Source organism: Chrysochloris asiatica, unplaced genomic scaffold, assembly GCF_000296735.1.
Source record: "Chrysochloris asiatica unplaced genomic scaffold, ChrAsi1.0 scaffold00109, whole genome shotgun sequence".
In the NCBI taxonomy this organism is placed as follows: domain Eukaryota; kingdom Metazoa; phylum Chordata; class Mammalia; order Afrosoricida; family Chrysochloridae; genus Chrysochloris; species Chrysochloris asiatica.
This window is the reverse complement of record NW_006408627.1, coordinates 3,234,477-3,249,814: the sequence shown is the minus strand read 5'-3', so window position 1 is coordinate 3,249,814 and position 15,338 is coordinate 3,234,477. Positions and strand designations below refer to the sequence as shown.

At 41.7% G+C, this 15,338-nt stretch overlaps 1 protein-coding gene across 2 annotated transcripts in view; it reads left to right on the top strand.

Moving 5' to 3' along the window:
* Positions 1–14,982, top strand: part of WDFY3 (WD repeat and FYVE domain containing 3) — a 255,203-nt gene extending 240,221 nt beyond the window's left edge. For both annotated transcript variants that reach the window (XM_006867730.1, XM_006867731.1), the window contains 6 exons: positions 3,618–3,800; positions 5,325–5,421; positions 8,320–8,643; positions 9,204–9,315; positions 9,730–9,927; positions 14,859–14,982. In XM_006867730.1, coding sequence (XP_006867792.1) covers positions 3,618–3,800; positions 5,325–5,421; positions 8,320–8,643; positions 9,204–9,315; positions 9,730–9,927; positions 14,859–14,982 — 1,038 coding nt within the window. The remainder of the gene's footprint in view (positions 1–3,617; positions 3,801–5,324; positions 5,422–8,319; positions 8,644–9,203; positions 9,316–9,729; positions 9,928–14,858) is intronic.
* Positions 14,983–15,338: the final 356 nt, after the last annotated feature.

The window sequence follows — 15,338 nt, the reverse complement described above, 5'->3', positions numbered from 1 at the left end:
GCAGACTGTGGAACAGACCATCAAATACTGATATGCAAATTCAAATTAAAGCTGAAGAAAATGAAAACAAATCTACGAGAGCCAAAATATGATCTTGAATTTATCGCTATGAGTCGGTTCCGACTCGATGGCACCTGACAACAACAACAACAGAATTGGCTCCAAATCATAGCAACCCTGTATAGGATTTCCAAGAAGCAACTAGTGGGTTTGAACCACTTACCTTGTAGTTAACAGTCCAATGCTTATCCTACAGTGCCACATCAGGAATCCAAATGAAAAGTACAGATAAGTTTCATAAACAATAGTAGGGACTTCAACAAGATGGCAGACTAGGCAGACTCGCTACACAAACCTTTTACAATAAAGATACAAGAGACAAAATAAACCAGGCACATGAAAATTCTGGCTCCGTAAACTTCAGAAGAAAGGTTAGAGTAGTTGCTTGGAGGAGAGGCTGAGCAAAGATGGCACTAGTGGGAGGCTGACTGGTTAATGGCTGGCCAAAAGCAGCTTGACCATCTTGTGGCAGCTTTGGCAGCAGAGGAGGCCTAGCAGAGCAAATTCACATGGGCGGTGGAAAAGATGTGATTTCTTCTTTATCCCCAAGCTCCCCTGGGGCCAGAAGTTTGGCCAGCTCCCATCCTCATCCACTCCTAGTACACGTACTACTCTGTGTTGCTTTGGTACCTGGTTTCAGGTGGGCTCAGCTCCAGACCTACAAAACCTGCAGAGCCACCAGACCAGCATTTAACCAGTCATGCTGCCCCCAGCTCCATCAAGGGCCCACACGAACTGCGTCTGGATTGACTGCCCTGAAAATGGATAACACTGAAGCCAATGGGAATGTCATTTAGGGCCGGGAACTCTGCTTTCAGATTTCTTCCACAACCACCTCATGAGCTCCTTTACTCTCAGGAGCCCCCAAGAGATTTCCCCCCTCCAGTTCCAAAAACACTTTGTTTTTACAAATATGACAACAGACAATTTTAGCTCACATGAAGAAATTAAGAGAATGGCTTAAACAAATGATCAAGGTGCAGAGCCAGAAAACGTGTCTGAGGAAGAAAAGGTAATGGAACTAACTGAGAAATAATTCAAAAGAATGATAATTAGGTACCTTTAAAGGATTGATAGAAAGATAGAGGAAAGCAAAAAGAACACAATAGAAACTTTAGTAGGAGAATTTAGGGAAACACACTGCAAGAGCAAACAGACAAAAGCAAATTTTGCAACAGTACAAAACCTGCAATTAGAAATCAAGAAGATTAATACTAAGATCTGAGAAATTGTCAGTACGTTAAAAGAGCCAAAGAGTTGATGTAAAACAATGGAAGCTAGAATTAGTGAGCTAGAAGAGAAATCTCTCAATACTGGTATGCTGTAAGAACAATCAGAAAAAAGAATGAAAAAAATCCAAAGAAAGCCTAAGCATTACATGGGACACCATGAAGAGGAACAACTTATGGGTGATGGGAATTCCAGAACAGAAAGAAATAAGCACAGAGAAAATTGTCGAATTGTTGTTGGAAGACAACTTCTCTAACATCATGAAAGACGACAAGATACGTGTACAAGAAAGTGAATGAACCTCAAACAGGATAAATCCCAAAAGAAAATCACCAAGACCTATCATAATCAAAGTTTCCAAAATCAAAGACATGGAAAGAATCCTGAGACCAGCTTGAGAAAAACGAAAAAGTTACCTACAAGGGAGAACCAATAAAACTAAACTCTGATTTTTTCAGCAGAAACCTGCAGACAAGAAGGCAATGGGATGACACACATAAAACTTTGAAAGAAACAAATTGCCAATGAAGAACCATATACCCAGAAAAATTGTCCTTCAAATGCAACAGTGAGATTAGGATATTTCCTGATAAACAGAAACAAAAGCACTTTGTAATAACCAGAACAACTTTACAAAAAAATGCTAATGCGTGTTCCTTGAACTGAGAACCAGCAACAGTAAACAACAACCTTAGATTACCATACATATCAACACCACCCAGAACTCAATCTAGATATCAAAGTATTTAAAGTAAAACAAACCTACAAAGCTGAAAATAGAGAACCAGGCATATCAATGTATAATGAAGTAAACTATAAAGCAAGAAGAGGGAATAGGAATAGTGTAGATACAGAACTTCCAAATGGCAAGGAAGTCAAGTAGGTTTCAAGATAAAACAGACTATTTTAAACGGAAAAATTTAATAAATTACAGAGTAACCTCAAAGAAAAAGAATACACTTGCACATCAAAGTAAAAAAAAAAGAGGAAACTGATTTAGCAAACACAAAAGAAATGAAAATGACAAGAAAATCCACAAACAAAATGAACTCAACATAGAAAATTATATGGAACAACGAATCTAACAGCACCACACATGAAAAAAAAAATACATAAAATTGACAACCATCAATTCATACCTGTTGATAATTGCACTGACTGTAAATGGATTTAAAATACCATTTGAGACATGAAGAGCAGAATGGATAAATAAAAAACAGGATCCTTCAGTATGCTATCTACAAGAGACATGCCTAAAAGATGGAGATAGTCTAAATGTTCATCAGTGGAAGAATGGTTAAACAAACTTTGATACATGCACACAATAGAATACTACAAAATGTTGAAGAATAGCAATGAATCTGTGAAACACCTCACGACATGGTTGAACCTGAAGGATATTATGCTGAGTGTAATTAGTCACTCACAAAGGGACAAACATTATAGGAGGCCAGTGTAAAAAGTTAAAGGTTTTATTGACAAAAGAAATTTTAGGATGTTTACAGAGTGGAAAGGGGGAAACATGGGTGACAGCAGGCAAGATACAACACGAGGGCAGTTAGCAGAGGAAAGATGAAGGTGCTTGGAGACATAGGGCGGAGTGGCAGTGAATAGAGGTGAATGTTGTTAACTGTTGGTACATGGAAGGGTTTGAAACCATGTCATGAAGCAAAGTATATGATTTGTTAAATGTAAAACTGATGCTCTGCTCTGTAAGCCTTCACTCAATTCACAAGAAACTTTAAAAAAATTAGTGCTGTAATCTAATGCACTGATTAGAAACATTCTTGACATGGAATAAACCGATATTCCACAGCTCAGCATTGTGATGTTGCATAGTCTCTGGGTGGGACAAATGGTTATCATGATTGTCTAACATGCTAGGTTGTTAACCAAAAGGTTGGAGGTTTAAGTTTACCCAGAGGCATCTCATAAGAAAGGCAAGGTGATCTACTTCCCAAAAACCTGCCATAGAAAATCCCGAGGAGCACAGTTCCACCCTGACGTGGGTTCACCACGAGTCAGAGTCAGCTAGTTATTCCTCAGCAGTGTGCTAGGGGCATAAACTGAGAGTTTCCATTACATCACAGTGGCTGCAGCTTCCCTTCAACTGTCAGTTCCTAAAGAGGCTTCTGTTAGGGCTTTTGTTTAAACTGGGGTGAGCACGCCATGAGAGCCAGCAATGAATCCCAGACAACCTCAGAAATTACCCTCTTACGGTCTAAGCACTGGGAGGTATTGTAACTTGCGTGGATTCATTTTGCAGAAAGTCGAATGTACGTTGTGAAAAGGAGCGAAGAGCATGAAGTTGTTCTGTTTCTCCTCAGGGGGACATTGTGTCCTGTGCCGGCACATACATCCACGTGTGGAGCATCAACGGGAACCCTATTGTGAGTGTGAACACATTCACAGGTAGGAGCCAACAGATCGTCTGCTGCTGCGTGTCAGAGATGAACGAATGGGACACACAGAATGTCATAGTAACGGGACACTCAGATGGAGTGGTTCGGGTAAGTGAGCCAAGAGATAGACTCAGTCCGATGTTCACTGCCCTGGCTTACCTGAAACTTGTGATGCTATCGAAGGGTTAAGGTCCTCAGTGCACGTGGTGATATTTTTTAGCAAACCTCACTCTGATTTAGACAATCCTTGACCACTGTGTTACCAGATACCGTGAGCATATTGACTCAGCCTGGTTTCTTCCTATTGGCTGCCTCTGTTCATGCTTTTAGTGCAGCTGAGTACTGCCAACAATGCCAGAGGTCACTTACACATGCTCACAGGGTCATTGCAGGATTGCTGACAACGTGAATGGCACAGCCATGTTGGGGGTTTGGGCCTGTCCACTGCCTTCTAATGGACAGTACAGGAAGGAAAAGTGTCCGGAGGCTCTAGGTCCACTCCTTGTGAGAATCATCCAGGATTCCACCGGAATCTTCTAATCCAGGGGTGGCACATCACTTTCTTCATGTTTTGCCTCCATAGAAAGTAGACTCAACAGAGTATTCACCTTTTAGTCTGTTCAAACCCACCAACTGCTCCTTGGAAACCCCATATGTGGTCGCTATGAGTCAGAACTGACTTGACGGCACTTAACAACAACAACAGTCTGTTTAAATGTTTGCGTTCTTTTTTCTCAGATTTCCTTTTCTGCCCCTTCTCTTTCGTTGTGATTTTTGTAAAAGACTGGCTGAGTACTGGCCTCCTTAGTCACTGTCACATGCTGAGAGACAGTGAGGTAATCAGCCCCCTCCCCACTCCATACCCGGGACCTCAGACAATGTACTCACAGCAAAGTTGGCTTTCTCCACAGTAGTGGTTCAGGGTACTGACTCTGAGACATTATAACACAGCCCATAGTCAGATAAGTCTGGGAATCCTCCATGTGCTCAGCCGTCTTGCAGATTCACCAGGCACTCGAACACACATGAAAGTCTGAAAGGGTTTGTAGGAAACAAGCTGATTTTGTAAAACTATTTTCTAAACATACATGGTCACTGTCTTTTTCCCTCCTTCTTGAAACACCCATTAACATCTCATGGAGCAGTTTTGAAAGCACTGTTTTGAATGAAATAGCTCGAACTCCCTTAACTTTCCATCTCAATTCTATTTTAGACTTTTCATCAAATGAAGACGCTGACACCTTCTGATTCAATTCTGACCAAAGAAGGAATTCCTATTTATGCCTTACATAGCATATTGCTAAAATATGCTCAAATCCATTGCCTTCCATGTTATTTATAATGAAACTGAATATAAATATAACATATGCAAGCTGTCACAGTTGTTTTTTTTAGAGATTTCTTTTTTAAAGCATTGGTCAGCCACTGTAACACTAGGCAGCCCTCTACCATATGTTTCAAGATACAGGGAAATCTAATTATATGTAATAATTTGAATGGTGTTATTTCTTAAATACCTCCCTCCCCACTCCACATACACACACACACACACACACAAAAACCCATATTCACCCAGCAGCATAGTGATGCTTCCTCAATCTGTTTCTTAATACCATACTTATTTATATTTAGTTTTGGAGAATGGAGTTTTTGCAAGTTCCTGAAACACCAGCTCCTGAGCCTGTTGAAGTCTTGGAAATGCAGGAAGACTGTCCAGAAGCACAAATAGGTATTTAATACTTTATAAAATATTATTCAGGAATATCTTAGTTCCCTAATGCTGCTAGATAACAAAATATTGCCACAAGTGGGTGGCTTTAAAGAACAGAAATTTATTTTCTCACAGTTCAGGAGAGTACAAGTCCAAATTCAGAATGTGGCTCTGGGGGGCAGTGGTGAGTCTTCCTTTGTCTATGCCAGCTTCTAATAGCTGAATTCCTTGGCATTCATGATTTTGTAGGTATAATTGCCATGTGTGCTTGTCTTCATATGATGCCACCTCCTTATATGTGTGCCGTTGTATTTTTTCTGCTCTTTTTATAACAGACGTGAATTGGTTTAAAGTACACTGTACACTGTTGTTGTTAAGTGCCGTCAAGTTGATTGTGACTCATAATGACCGTATTTAGGGTTTCCAAGGAGCAGCTGGGGAGTTTGAACCACGACTTTGAAGTTCAAATTGACCTTGTGGTCCAGTGTGTATCTTGCAGAACTACATATAACCAAAGAAAAGTGCTTGTTTCCAAACAGAGTCATATTTACAGGTCTAACCTGTTGCCATAGAGTTGAGGCTGACTCATATCAACCCTATATTTCTGAGTCAAACTGCCCATGGGCTCCCCAAGGCTGTGATCTTTCCAGAAGCAGACTGCCACATCTTTGTCCTGTAGAGCAGTCAGTGGGTTCAAACAGCCAACCCTTCAACCAGGGTTCCATTTGCAGGTGTGTTGTTGTTGTTGCAACTCATAGCAACCTGTATAAGGTTTCCAAAAGCTGTTGGTAGGCTTGAACTGCCAACCTTGCAGTTGTTTATCCTTCAGGGCCACACCAGGGCTCATTTGTAGGTATAGGAGTTAGGATTTCAACACATTAAAATGTGTTGACATAGTTCAGTACATGACAAGTAGTTTTCTTTTTGTTTTGTTGCAAGTCACTGTGGCTAAAGTTACATCATCCAACGTGAACATGAGCCTGAGATTAGGCAGAGCTCTCAGAAACCTAATAGCTACCTATTATGTAATTCCTTAGGGCAGTCATGCGCACTTTTTCCTTGTTCACTGGACAGCACTAGATGAGGTAATACCTTGTTCTTGAGGTCCACGTTCATACTGTGTATAATTAGGAGCTTCCTGGAGTACCAAAAGCTTAGACTTCCAGTTTGGAAAACACAGATTTGGAAAGTTCTGTGTTGAATTAAATCAGGTGGTCCACATTTCCTTTTCCACATCAGCTGACCGGCTGATGAGAGGGTAGCATCATGTTTGTAATTCACAGAGGCAAATAGGACATCAATTCAAACTGAAGCCTGGGTGGCATAAAGAGTTAAGCACTCATCTATTAACCAAAAGATTGCTGGTTCAAACTCCCCCAGAGTCCCCTGGGAAATAAAGCCTGGTGATTACTTGCTAAAAGTCATAACCTTGATCACTTTATGGTATAGCCATTATAACCTGCAAAAAACGTGGGATCGCCATAAAGCAGCATCAACTAACAAAGCAACCCCAATTATTCATTGTAAAGCGCTTGTAAATTTCCCAGTGAAATCGAGAGGCAGATGGTTAGTATACAGAACAATTAGAGACAGTGCCATAAAGCCAGGGAGAGCTCTGCTTGGGGTTGCCGATCTCTAGACTGAGGATCATTGATTTAGAACAGATTGGCACAGGATACTTTCAAGAAAGGAACAAGATTTTAAGGTGGACCTTTAGATTGGCTCTTGGTGATTTACTTATTTTTGTCCCTTAAAAATCCAATAGAAGTTTGACTTATGTGATGGAGTTACTAAGAAAGACACAAATCTGTATGTATGCCAAAATAGACAAGATCCCATGGGCAGGACACGTTAATGCTTATACTATCCTAATGCATATAAATCTCTACATAGTCAATTACGGCTCCACCCAAAGGGTCTTCAGAGTGTTTGGAGCCATAAAGATTCCATTTAATTCAGTGAGTGAGTGGGGTTGTGTGTTAGGTGTCAGACACTGGATTAAGGGTTCCAGTAAGAAATAGGTCACTTTACCTTCCTTTGAAGAAGCTTTTACGTGATCTGCAATGGAAGACGAGACTAAGAAATCCAAGGAGGAAAGATGCTGTATTTCTTCTCCTGACTTACTCATATTGTAGGACAGAGTTTAACTGAAGTGACAGAAAGGAATGGTTGGGCAGCGTGGAAGTTGAGGGCAGTTGCTTGGGTGAAAGCAAAGACAAGCCAGTAGCTTACTAGAAATCAAAACCTTTCCCAAGGCTGCTTGTTTGAGGACCTTAAAGTGGTTTAAGGATAAAGAATCCTTAAAGTAGTCAAGTAGACTAATGGTGGGAGTGAGTGAGTAGAAGGCAAGCAAAATGAAGTATTAGATTTGCTGGTCGGGGGAGGTGGGTAGGGAGGGGAAGATGCATGTGTGTGTAGCAGATTGGTGGATGCCAGCCTCTCTCTTCCTTTTTACAATTAAATATTTATTGTTATTAAGTGCCGTCAAGTTGGTTCTGACTCTTAGCGACCCTGTATATAGTTTCCAAGGAGCAGCTGGTGAGCTTGAACTGCCAACCTTGCGGTTGAAACCAACCTAGCAGTTCAGCAGCACATTAACCCACTACACCATTCCACCCAATTACGTATCCACAAGTATTTATTTCTCATAAATTCCATCCCCTAATACACTTGAATGTGCAAGTAAGTGTATTCAATGTAAAACCCTAAGAGTATTCTCTGAACTCTGAAAAGTTCTATCCTCTATGGCACTTAACAACAACCATCTTGCCTAAAATCCTAGCTTTTTCTTCTTCATTGTCATTCTTTCTCTGTTTACACATAGCTTTCAACATTGGGTCATCTGTGTCTTAATTGGCTCGAAAAAATACCAGTGAAACAAGCTAAATCTGAATGCAGTGTCTGTGTATTGCACAGGGCAGGAAGCTCAAGACGAAGACAGTAGTGATTCGGAAGCAGAGGAGCAGAGCATCAGCCAGGACCCCAAGGAACCACCCAGCCAGCCCAGTAGCACCAGCCACAGGCCCAGGGCAGCCTCCTGCCGAGCCACCGCCACTTGGGGTACCGACAGTGGCTCCGATGACTCCAGGCGTTGGTCTGACCAGCTCAGTCTTGATGAGAAAGATGGCTTCATATTTGTGAACTACTCAGAGGGCCAAACCAGAGCCCATCTTCAGGGTCCCCTCAACCATCCCCACTGCAATCCTATTGAAGTGCGGAATTATAGCCGACTGAAACCTGGTAACCTGAAGTCTCTTTCTCATACCCTGTAGGTAGTGTGTGTATGTGCATGTTGATAGATCAAGTCAGTGGGGCTCTACCCTCTCCAGTCCTTAGTCCTGATATGTTCTGTGTTTGGTTCCCCCGAGAAAACCTCTTAAGTTTCTCGTTGTGAAAAGTGAACTAAAAGATGCTATTCCACTGTCGTGTTTACAATATGGTGAGCATTTTTTTTAAAGAAAACTGCCTCAGACCAAAACCTGTACTCATTGGTAGATCAGCTTTGGGACAGTTGATTAATTGTAATAAAGGCCAGGCACCTAGATGGAGAAATTATATACATCTTCTTGCCTTAAATACAGTTCATTGTCTCCTATTTTCCTTTGAGAATGAGCTGTGTTTTGTGATGTGACCTGTGAGTAATGTTAACGTAGATTGCTGTACCTTCAGCATTGCAGCATCTGCTGAGAACTTGAAAAGTTCTTGTGACTGTATGCTGAAGTACTCTAGCTTTTATGATCACCGTGTTAGGGTACCTCCCCCAAATGTGGTACATCGTGTCTTCCAATTTTCCACTCCAGGATACAGGTGGGAGCGGCAGCTGGTGTTCAGGAGCAAGCTAACTATGCACACAGCCTTTGATCGTAAGGACAATGCACATCCTGCAGAGATCACCGCCTTAGGCATCTCCAAGTAAGGTCCAGCTTGTTCCATTGACTCTCGCCAGCTGAGCCATTTGTTTAGCCAGGGGCCACACATGCTAGACCAGTGTCCAGGTGAAAATATTTCATTTATATTGTCATACTTGGCTTAGAGAGACAGAACCAATGCAGAAACCTGCCAGTGTGTGAATTCTTCAACAAAAAACCGTCATTTTCCTTCTCTGTTCTTCAAAAATCCAAAGGAAGCTGAGGGGAATGTGAAATCAGGCTTAGTTCTGTTTGTCACTTTATGCCTCCTTCCCTGGAATGTCATTGCGCCCTCTCACACACTCGGACACACAGACGCCCACAAGAAGCAAATCACTGAGGACCAGGAAGGAGGGATTCAGCTGGGGGGCTTGCAGCGACCTTCTGGAAGGTGACTTTCTGTATTGGTCTCCTACAGGGATCACAGTAGGATCCTCGTCGGTGATGGTCGAGGCCGCGTTTTCAGCTGGTCTGTGAGTGACCAGCCAGGCCGTTCCGCTGCCGACCACTGGGTGAAGGATGAAGGAGGAGACAGCTGTTCGGGCTGCTCCGTGCGGTTTTCTCTTACAGAAAGACGGCACCATTGCAGAAACTGTGGTCAGCTCTTCTGTCAGAAGTAAGATTTGAGAGATGTGCATTTGGATAGCCCATGGATCAGACTCTTAGAATGTTCATTATTAGCCCTGGATTCAGGTTCTGATATGTTTGGATGCCCTCACTACAGTGAGCTATGTTACTATAAGCCAGGCTTCACTTCTTTCTTTTGTATCACTATTATTATAAAGTATGTCTATCACATTGAAAAGTACAAAAAGTAATCCCAAACACCTGGTCATCCATGAATCGGAATAGGCAGACGCTATACTTCGTATTTGATTTTTAAATCTATATGCGAAATGTGTGCAAAGCAACTTACAGATACAGTTTAAGTCCTTTTGTCAGCCCCTCACCAACCACAAGCACCTGCTCCACTCACAGAAGTGTGTACTTTTCGGAATCATTTTTACTAGTTTCACAAGCATGTGTTACTTCCTTAAACAACACAAAGTATTGTTTTGTGTGGTTTCCAGTTTAACATTTATAGCCTAGTGCTCAGACTCTTCTGGAACTTTTTCTACAATTCAGTATCATTTTTGAAATGGATTCATGTTGTTGACTATTATTCTAGGTGTGGCACTGTAGGATATGCACTCGACCGCAAGGTTGGTATGAACTGCACCAGCCACTCCTTGGACACCCTATAGGTTTTTTAATACGGAGTGACTCTTGAGTCGGAGTTGACTCTATGGCACTTAACAGCAACAACAAAATATTGTTCACTTTTCCATCAGGTATTTGATGGTCTAACTTTGTCATTCCTTGTGTCGCTTGTCAGTTTTATCAAGACTATAAATATAATAAATATAGTGCTGTGTGCACACTCTCATAAAGGCCCTTTTCAATAGCTGTGCTAGAGTTTCTCTAGAGGAGCTGGCTCACAATGGAATGATCAGGCATAGACACGCTCGGGAGCTTCCCTCCACCAACTCAACCAACTCGTGGTCATGGTCATATGTAGAACTGTGCTCTATCATAGGTTTACAATGGCTGAGTATGGAGGAGTAGATTCCCAGAACTTCTAAGATAACTCTGGGTGGTACTCGAACCTCCAGCCTTTAGGTTCACATCCAAGGGTATTAACCACTTTCACTACTTGGGATCTCTGAAAATTAACTAGATATTGCCAAATCTTTCCCCAAAACGGTAGTGCCAGTGTATGCTCCCAGCAGAACATGGACGTTCTCCAATGTCTTGCTCATGCTTGGTATTACCAAACTTCTTACTTACTTCTGCCAATCTGATAACTAAGAAATAATACTTTGTTGTTTTAACTTGAAGTACTAGTGAGAATGAACATATTTCATAATGCACTTTGGCCATCTGAGCTTCCTCTGGGGAGACACTTTGCCCATTTTAATTGAGAAATTCTTTACATATTCCAGACTCCAATTCCTTTGTGTGTTCTATGTCTTGCAACTACATTTTGTCAGCCTGTATCTTGTATTATAACTTTGTCAGTGTTTTTCTGCCATGTAAGTTTTTAATTTTGATACAGTCTAATTTGTTACTCTTTATGATTCTTGCCTTTTTGTGTCTTAAGAAAGCTTTCATTGACCTCAAACCTTAAGAATGACCTCCTTAATTTTCTCTTAAAAATTTCAAAGTTTTCTTTTTTACATAAAGGTCCATTTGGAATGGTTTTTGGATTATAATATGAGTCAAGGATCTGTCCTCCCTGCCCCAATGTGAAAAGTCAGTTTGCCCCATCCCCATTGATTGGCACTTCGTCTCTCTCAGGCACTGGAGGTCCTGTGTATGCAGGGGTGGTTCTTACATCCCAGGCCAAAAGGCAGAGAAGATCCATGAGCAGCACATTTCAGTGCTTATATTGCCTTATTCCAGAAACATTTCCACAGAAAACACATGCCTAAATGATGTAATTACTTTTACGATTGCTAGTGAGGTTTGGTGGGCAGTACTGGTTTATTATCAGTACGGGCATAATAGCAGGAGGGACCAGTCCCTAGAGAAGGTCATCCTGCTTGGTAAAGTGGGGAGTCAGCGAAACAGAGGGAGACCCTCAACAAGATGCATTGGCACAGTGGCAGAAACAATGGGCTCAAGCGTAGCAGTAATTGTGGGCATAGTACAGGACCCGTTAGTGTTTCACTGTTATACACAGGGTCAGTATGAGTCAGAGCCAACTCAACAGCATCCATCAGCAACAACTGGCTTATTGGGAAGGGCGGTCTTTGGCTTTACACTGACAATGCTCATTGCCATTACTTCAAGCAAGTTACTGAACCTCTCTGAGTAACTTGTTTCTTCATCTGTAAAAAATGGACACTTTTCTTCATAGAGATGTTGAGAAGATAAAATAGAATAATATATATTGAGCATTGTAAAGCCAAGTCTGATAATGTGAATGTTCAGTAAACACCTTTATTAATAATTCTTTAAATGACTTAAACTTTTTCTCCTGGATTGGTAATAGCCAGAATATTGCTGCCGGCCAGTGTTGGGAGGAAATTCTTTAAGGACAGCAGAGGATTCTATCTTGAGGCCCATTACATAAATCCTTTTTATATTAATAGTTTCTAATAATCAACACCCCTATATATACTCTGGTGCACATACCTGTGTTTGGTAGCTTTCATTTTCAAGATAGGGTTGAAATTTAGGGTGTAGTATTGGTGTTTCGGTCATGTTAGACCTCCTCAACTTCCCAAGGGGAAAGGAGAATCAAGATCAGTAGCCCGAGACTGATTCCTGTGTGGTGGAGGTCAGACATACCTCCTCTCTCCAATCGTTGTACTGTTCTGAAACCAGCCAGCCCTCCCATGAAACTCTCTCCTCTGTTGGGTTTGATACAAATTGCAGTGGCCTCACAGAACTCACCGAGATAATACTCATGATTATGAGATTTATTAGGGAAGAAACAGGTCTTACAGTTCAGGATCAGGAACAATTCAGGGTCTGGTTCTTTCATCAGAACATTCTTTTCTATGACTGAAGGCAGGCCTCTGTCTGGCCTCCTGCTCAGGAAAGTATTAACAAAGTTCTTCAGCTCTGCCAATAAGTGCCCAGAGCCAACCCACTTTGCAAGATATAGAGGTACCCCACTCTGCCAAGATGTCTCGTACCCAAAGCCACTCAACTCTGTCACTCCGCGAGTCTGCACACTCACTGTAGCCACCTTGCTCTCAGCTTGGCACTGTTTCTCTACTGCCTCTTCTCATACCATCTCATGCGGTGTTGTAATACTCTTTGTCTCTCTGTCTCTCTCTCTCTGTATCCTGGATGTAGGTGGTTCTCAGCACAGAGACCTCTGGTCCAAAGGACATAGTTGACTCTCAGTTCTTCTTAATAGTAGTGAGAATCCCTTTTTGGCCTCAGGTTCTTTTTAAGTCCAGTGGAATAGCAAAACTGACCAGTCCCTCCTTAGGGTTCCATACACCTTATTTTTATGTGTCCCTGACCCAAGCCATAGTATTTTCAATCACCTCATATGCATGCGAAAACTGAACAGTCAATAAGGAAGACCATAGATGAATTGATGCTTTTGAGTTATGGTGTTGGAGGAGAATATTGAAAGTGCCATGGGCTGCCAAAAGAACCAACAGATTTGTGTTGTAAGAAGTTCAGCCAGAGTGCTCCTTGGAGGCCAGATGGCCAAACTTCATCTCTCATACTTCAGACATATTGTCAGGAGGGACCAGTCACTGGAGAAGGATATCATGTTTGGTAAGGTGAAGGGTTAGAGAAAAAGAGGAAGACCCCAATGAGATGGATTGGCCAAGTGACAGCATCAATAGGCTCAAGTATGGCAACAGTTGTGAGGTTGACCCAGGATTGGGCAGTGTTTCATTCTGTTGTGTGCGTAGGGTCGCTGAGTTGGTTCCGACTCAATGGCACCTAACAACACCAGCTCCCTCAAGAGTATTTGTATTGTTGGTAAATAAGGACCACAAGTACTTTATTTGCATTGTCCCACCCAGGCATTTGGTGGGAGTTACAAGACTATGTCTACAAAGGCCATATAAAATTGACCCATTGCACACAGTAGGTAATTCCTTAAAACTACCCATGGCTGTCAAATGTTGATCAATTACAATAGAGCAGACACAGAAGAAAATGCCCAGGAGGTTAGAGCCCCTGCCTGTCTTCTCCGCATCCTTCATTTGCTGTGAGAGCTTGTCAGCACTCCCAAACATTCCCTGAGAGTTCACTAACAGTCCATTGAAACCTATACGCCTCTAGCACTTCATTCATTCTCTAGATACTTTGGTGGTAGAATAATTGGAATATAATGTTCCACTTCATTCTCGTGAGAAGCCAAGCTTCAAGTGATTTAATACTATAGCCATGGCCACACCTTGCTTTATTCCAGAAATAGGAACTCTGAAGAATTTTGAAAGAATTTTAACAACTCTTAAGTATATTTTATTTCAAGCAGTCCTATTAAGTAGAAAATGAGAACACTTGGATCAGGCAGAAAAGACAGCCTATTTAAGACATGACTGAGGAAGAGCAACCAAATGTTTAAAAGCCCAGAGGAACTTGGTAATGTCCAGAATGCCTTTTAAATTGAGCAAGTGAGTCATCCAGTCAAGAAGAAAGAGTCAAGCTCCAAATAAAGCTATCCACATACCTCCCAAAAGGAAGTGTGAACCACAGCTATTTGGCCGCATCCAGGAGGAAACGCTTAACTTTATAAAATGTGTTTGTTTGTTTTAGTTCTCTTACCTTTCTTTTAAGTCAAAGAACTGGCTTGCTCTGGTTTAGTATTCCTTTTCTTCATAGACTGAGAGAAGTAATAGAGCATTCCTTTTGGTCCTTATTCAACTGCATGAACTTTAACCAGTTATGGTCTTTCCCATTCTCCTGGCATTATACTGCAAGTTTCCCATAGGATTGTAGATTAGTGTTTTGGGCCATGGTCTTTCAAACAAAGAACATACTTATAACTAACTGGTTTGTATTTATTTATTTTTTACTTTTCATTAGGTGCAGTCGATTTCAATCAGAAATCAAACGCTTGAAAATATCGTCTCCAGTGCGTGTTTGTCAAAACTGTTATTATAACTTACAGCATGAAAGGGGTTCAGAGGACGGGCCTCGAAACTGTTGAAGATCCAGCCAGCTGATTGGAGACCATGGCCTGTAGGCCCCCTTCCCAATTTCCGTGTCACAGCTCCCAGAAGGCATCGAAACAGTCTCCGTTTACACGTCTCTTCATACCAAGTGTTTGAAGTGCTGAATTCAAAGGGATCATTGAATAAGCGGGTGTAGAGTACAGTCACGGGGCAAACGCTATTCAGGTGAACAGCACAAGAAGAATATGAGTTGGTTCCTAGGAGCGACATTTTCAATGTTCTGTTCTCCCTGTTCACAATAGCTGTGCAGAGAGGTACACAAAATCCTCACTTCCTGTCTTTCTCACGTCTCATTTTTTAGAGCTACTCATCCTTATTTGGAAAAGCCGAC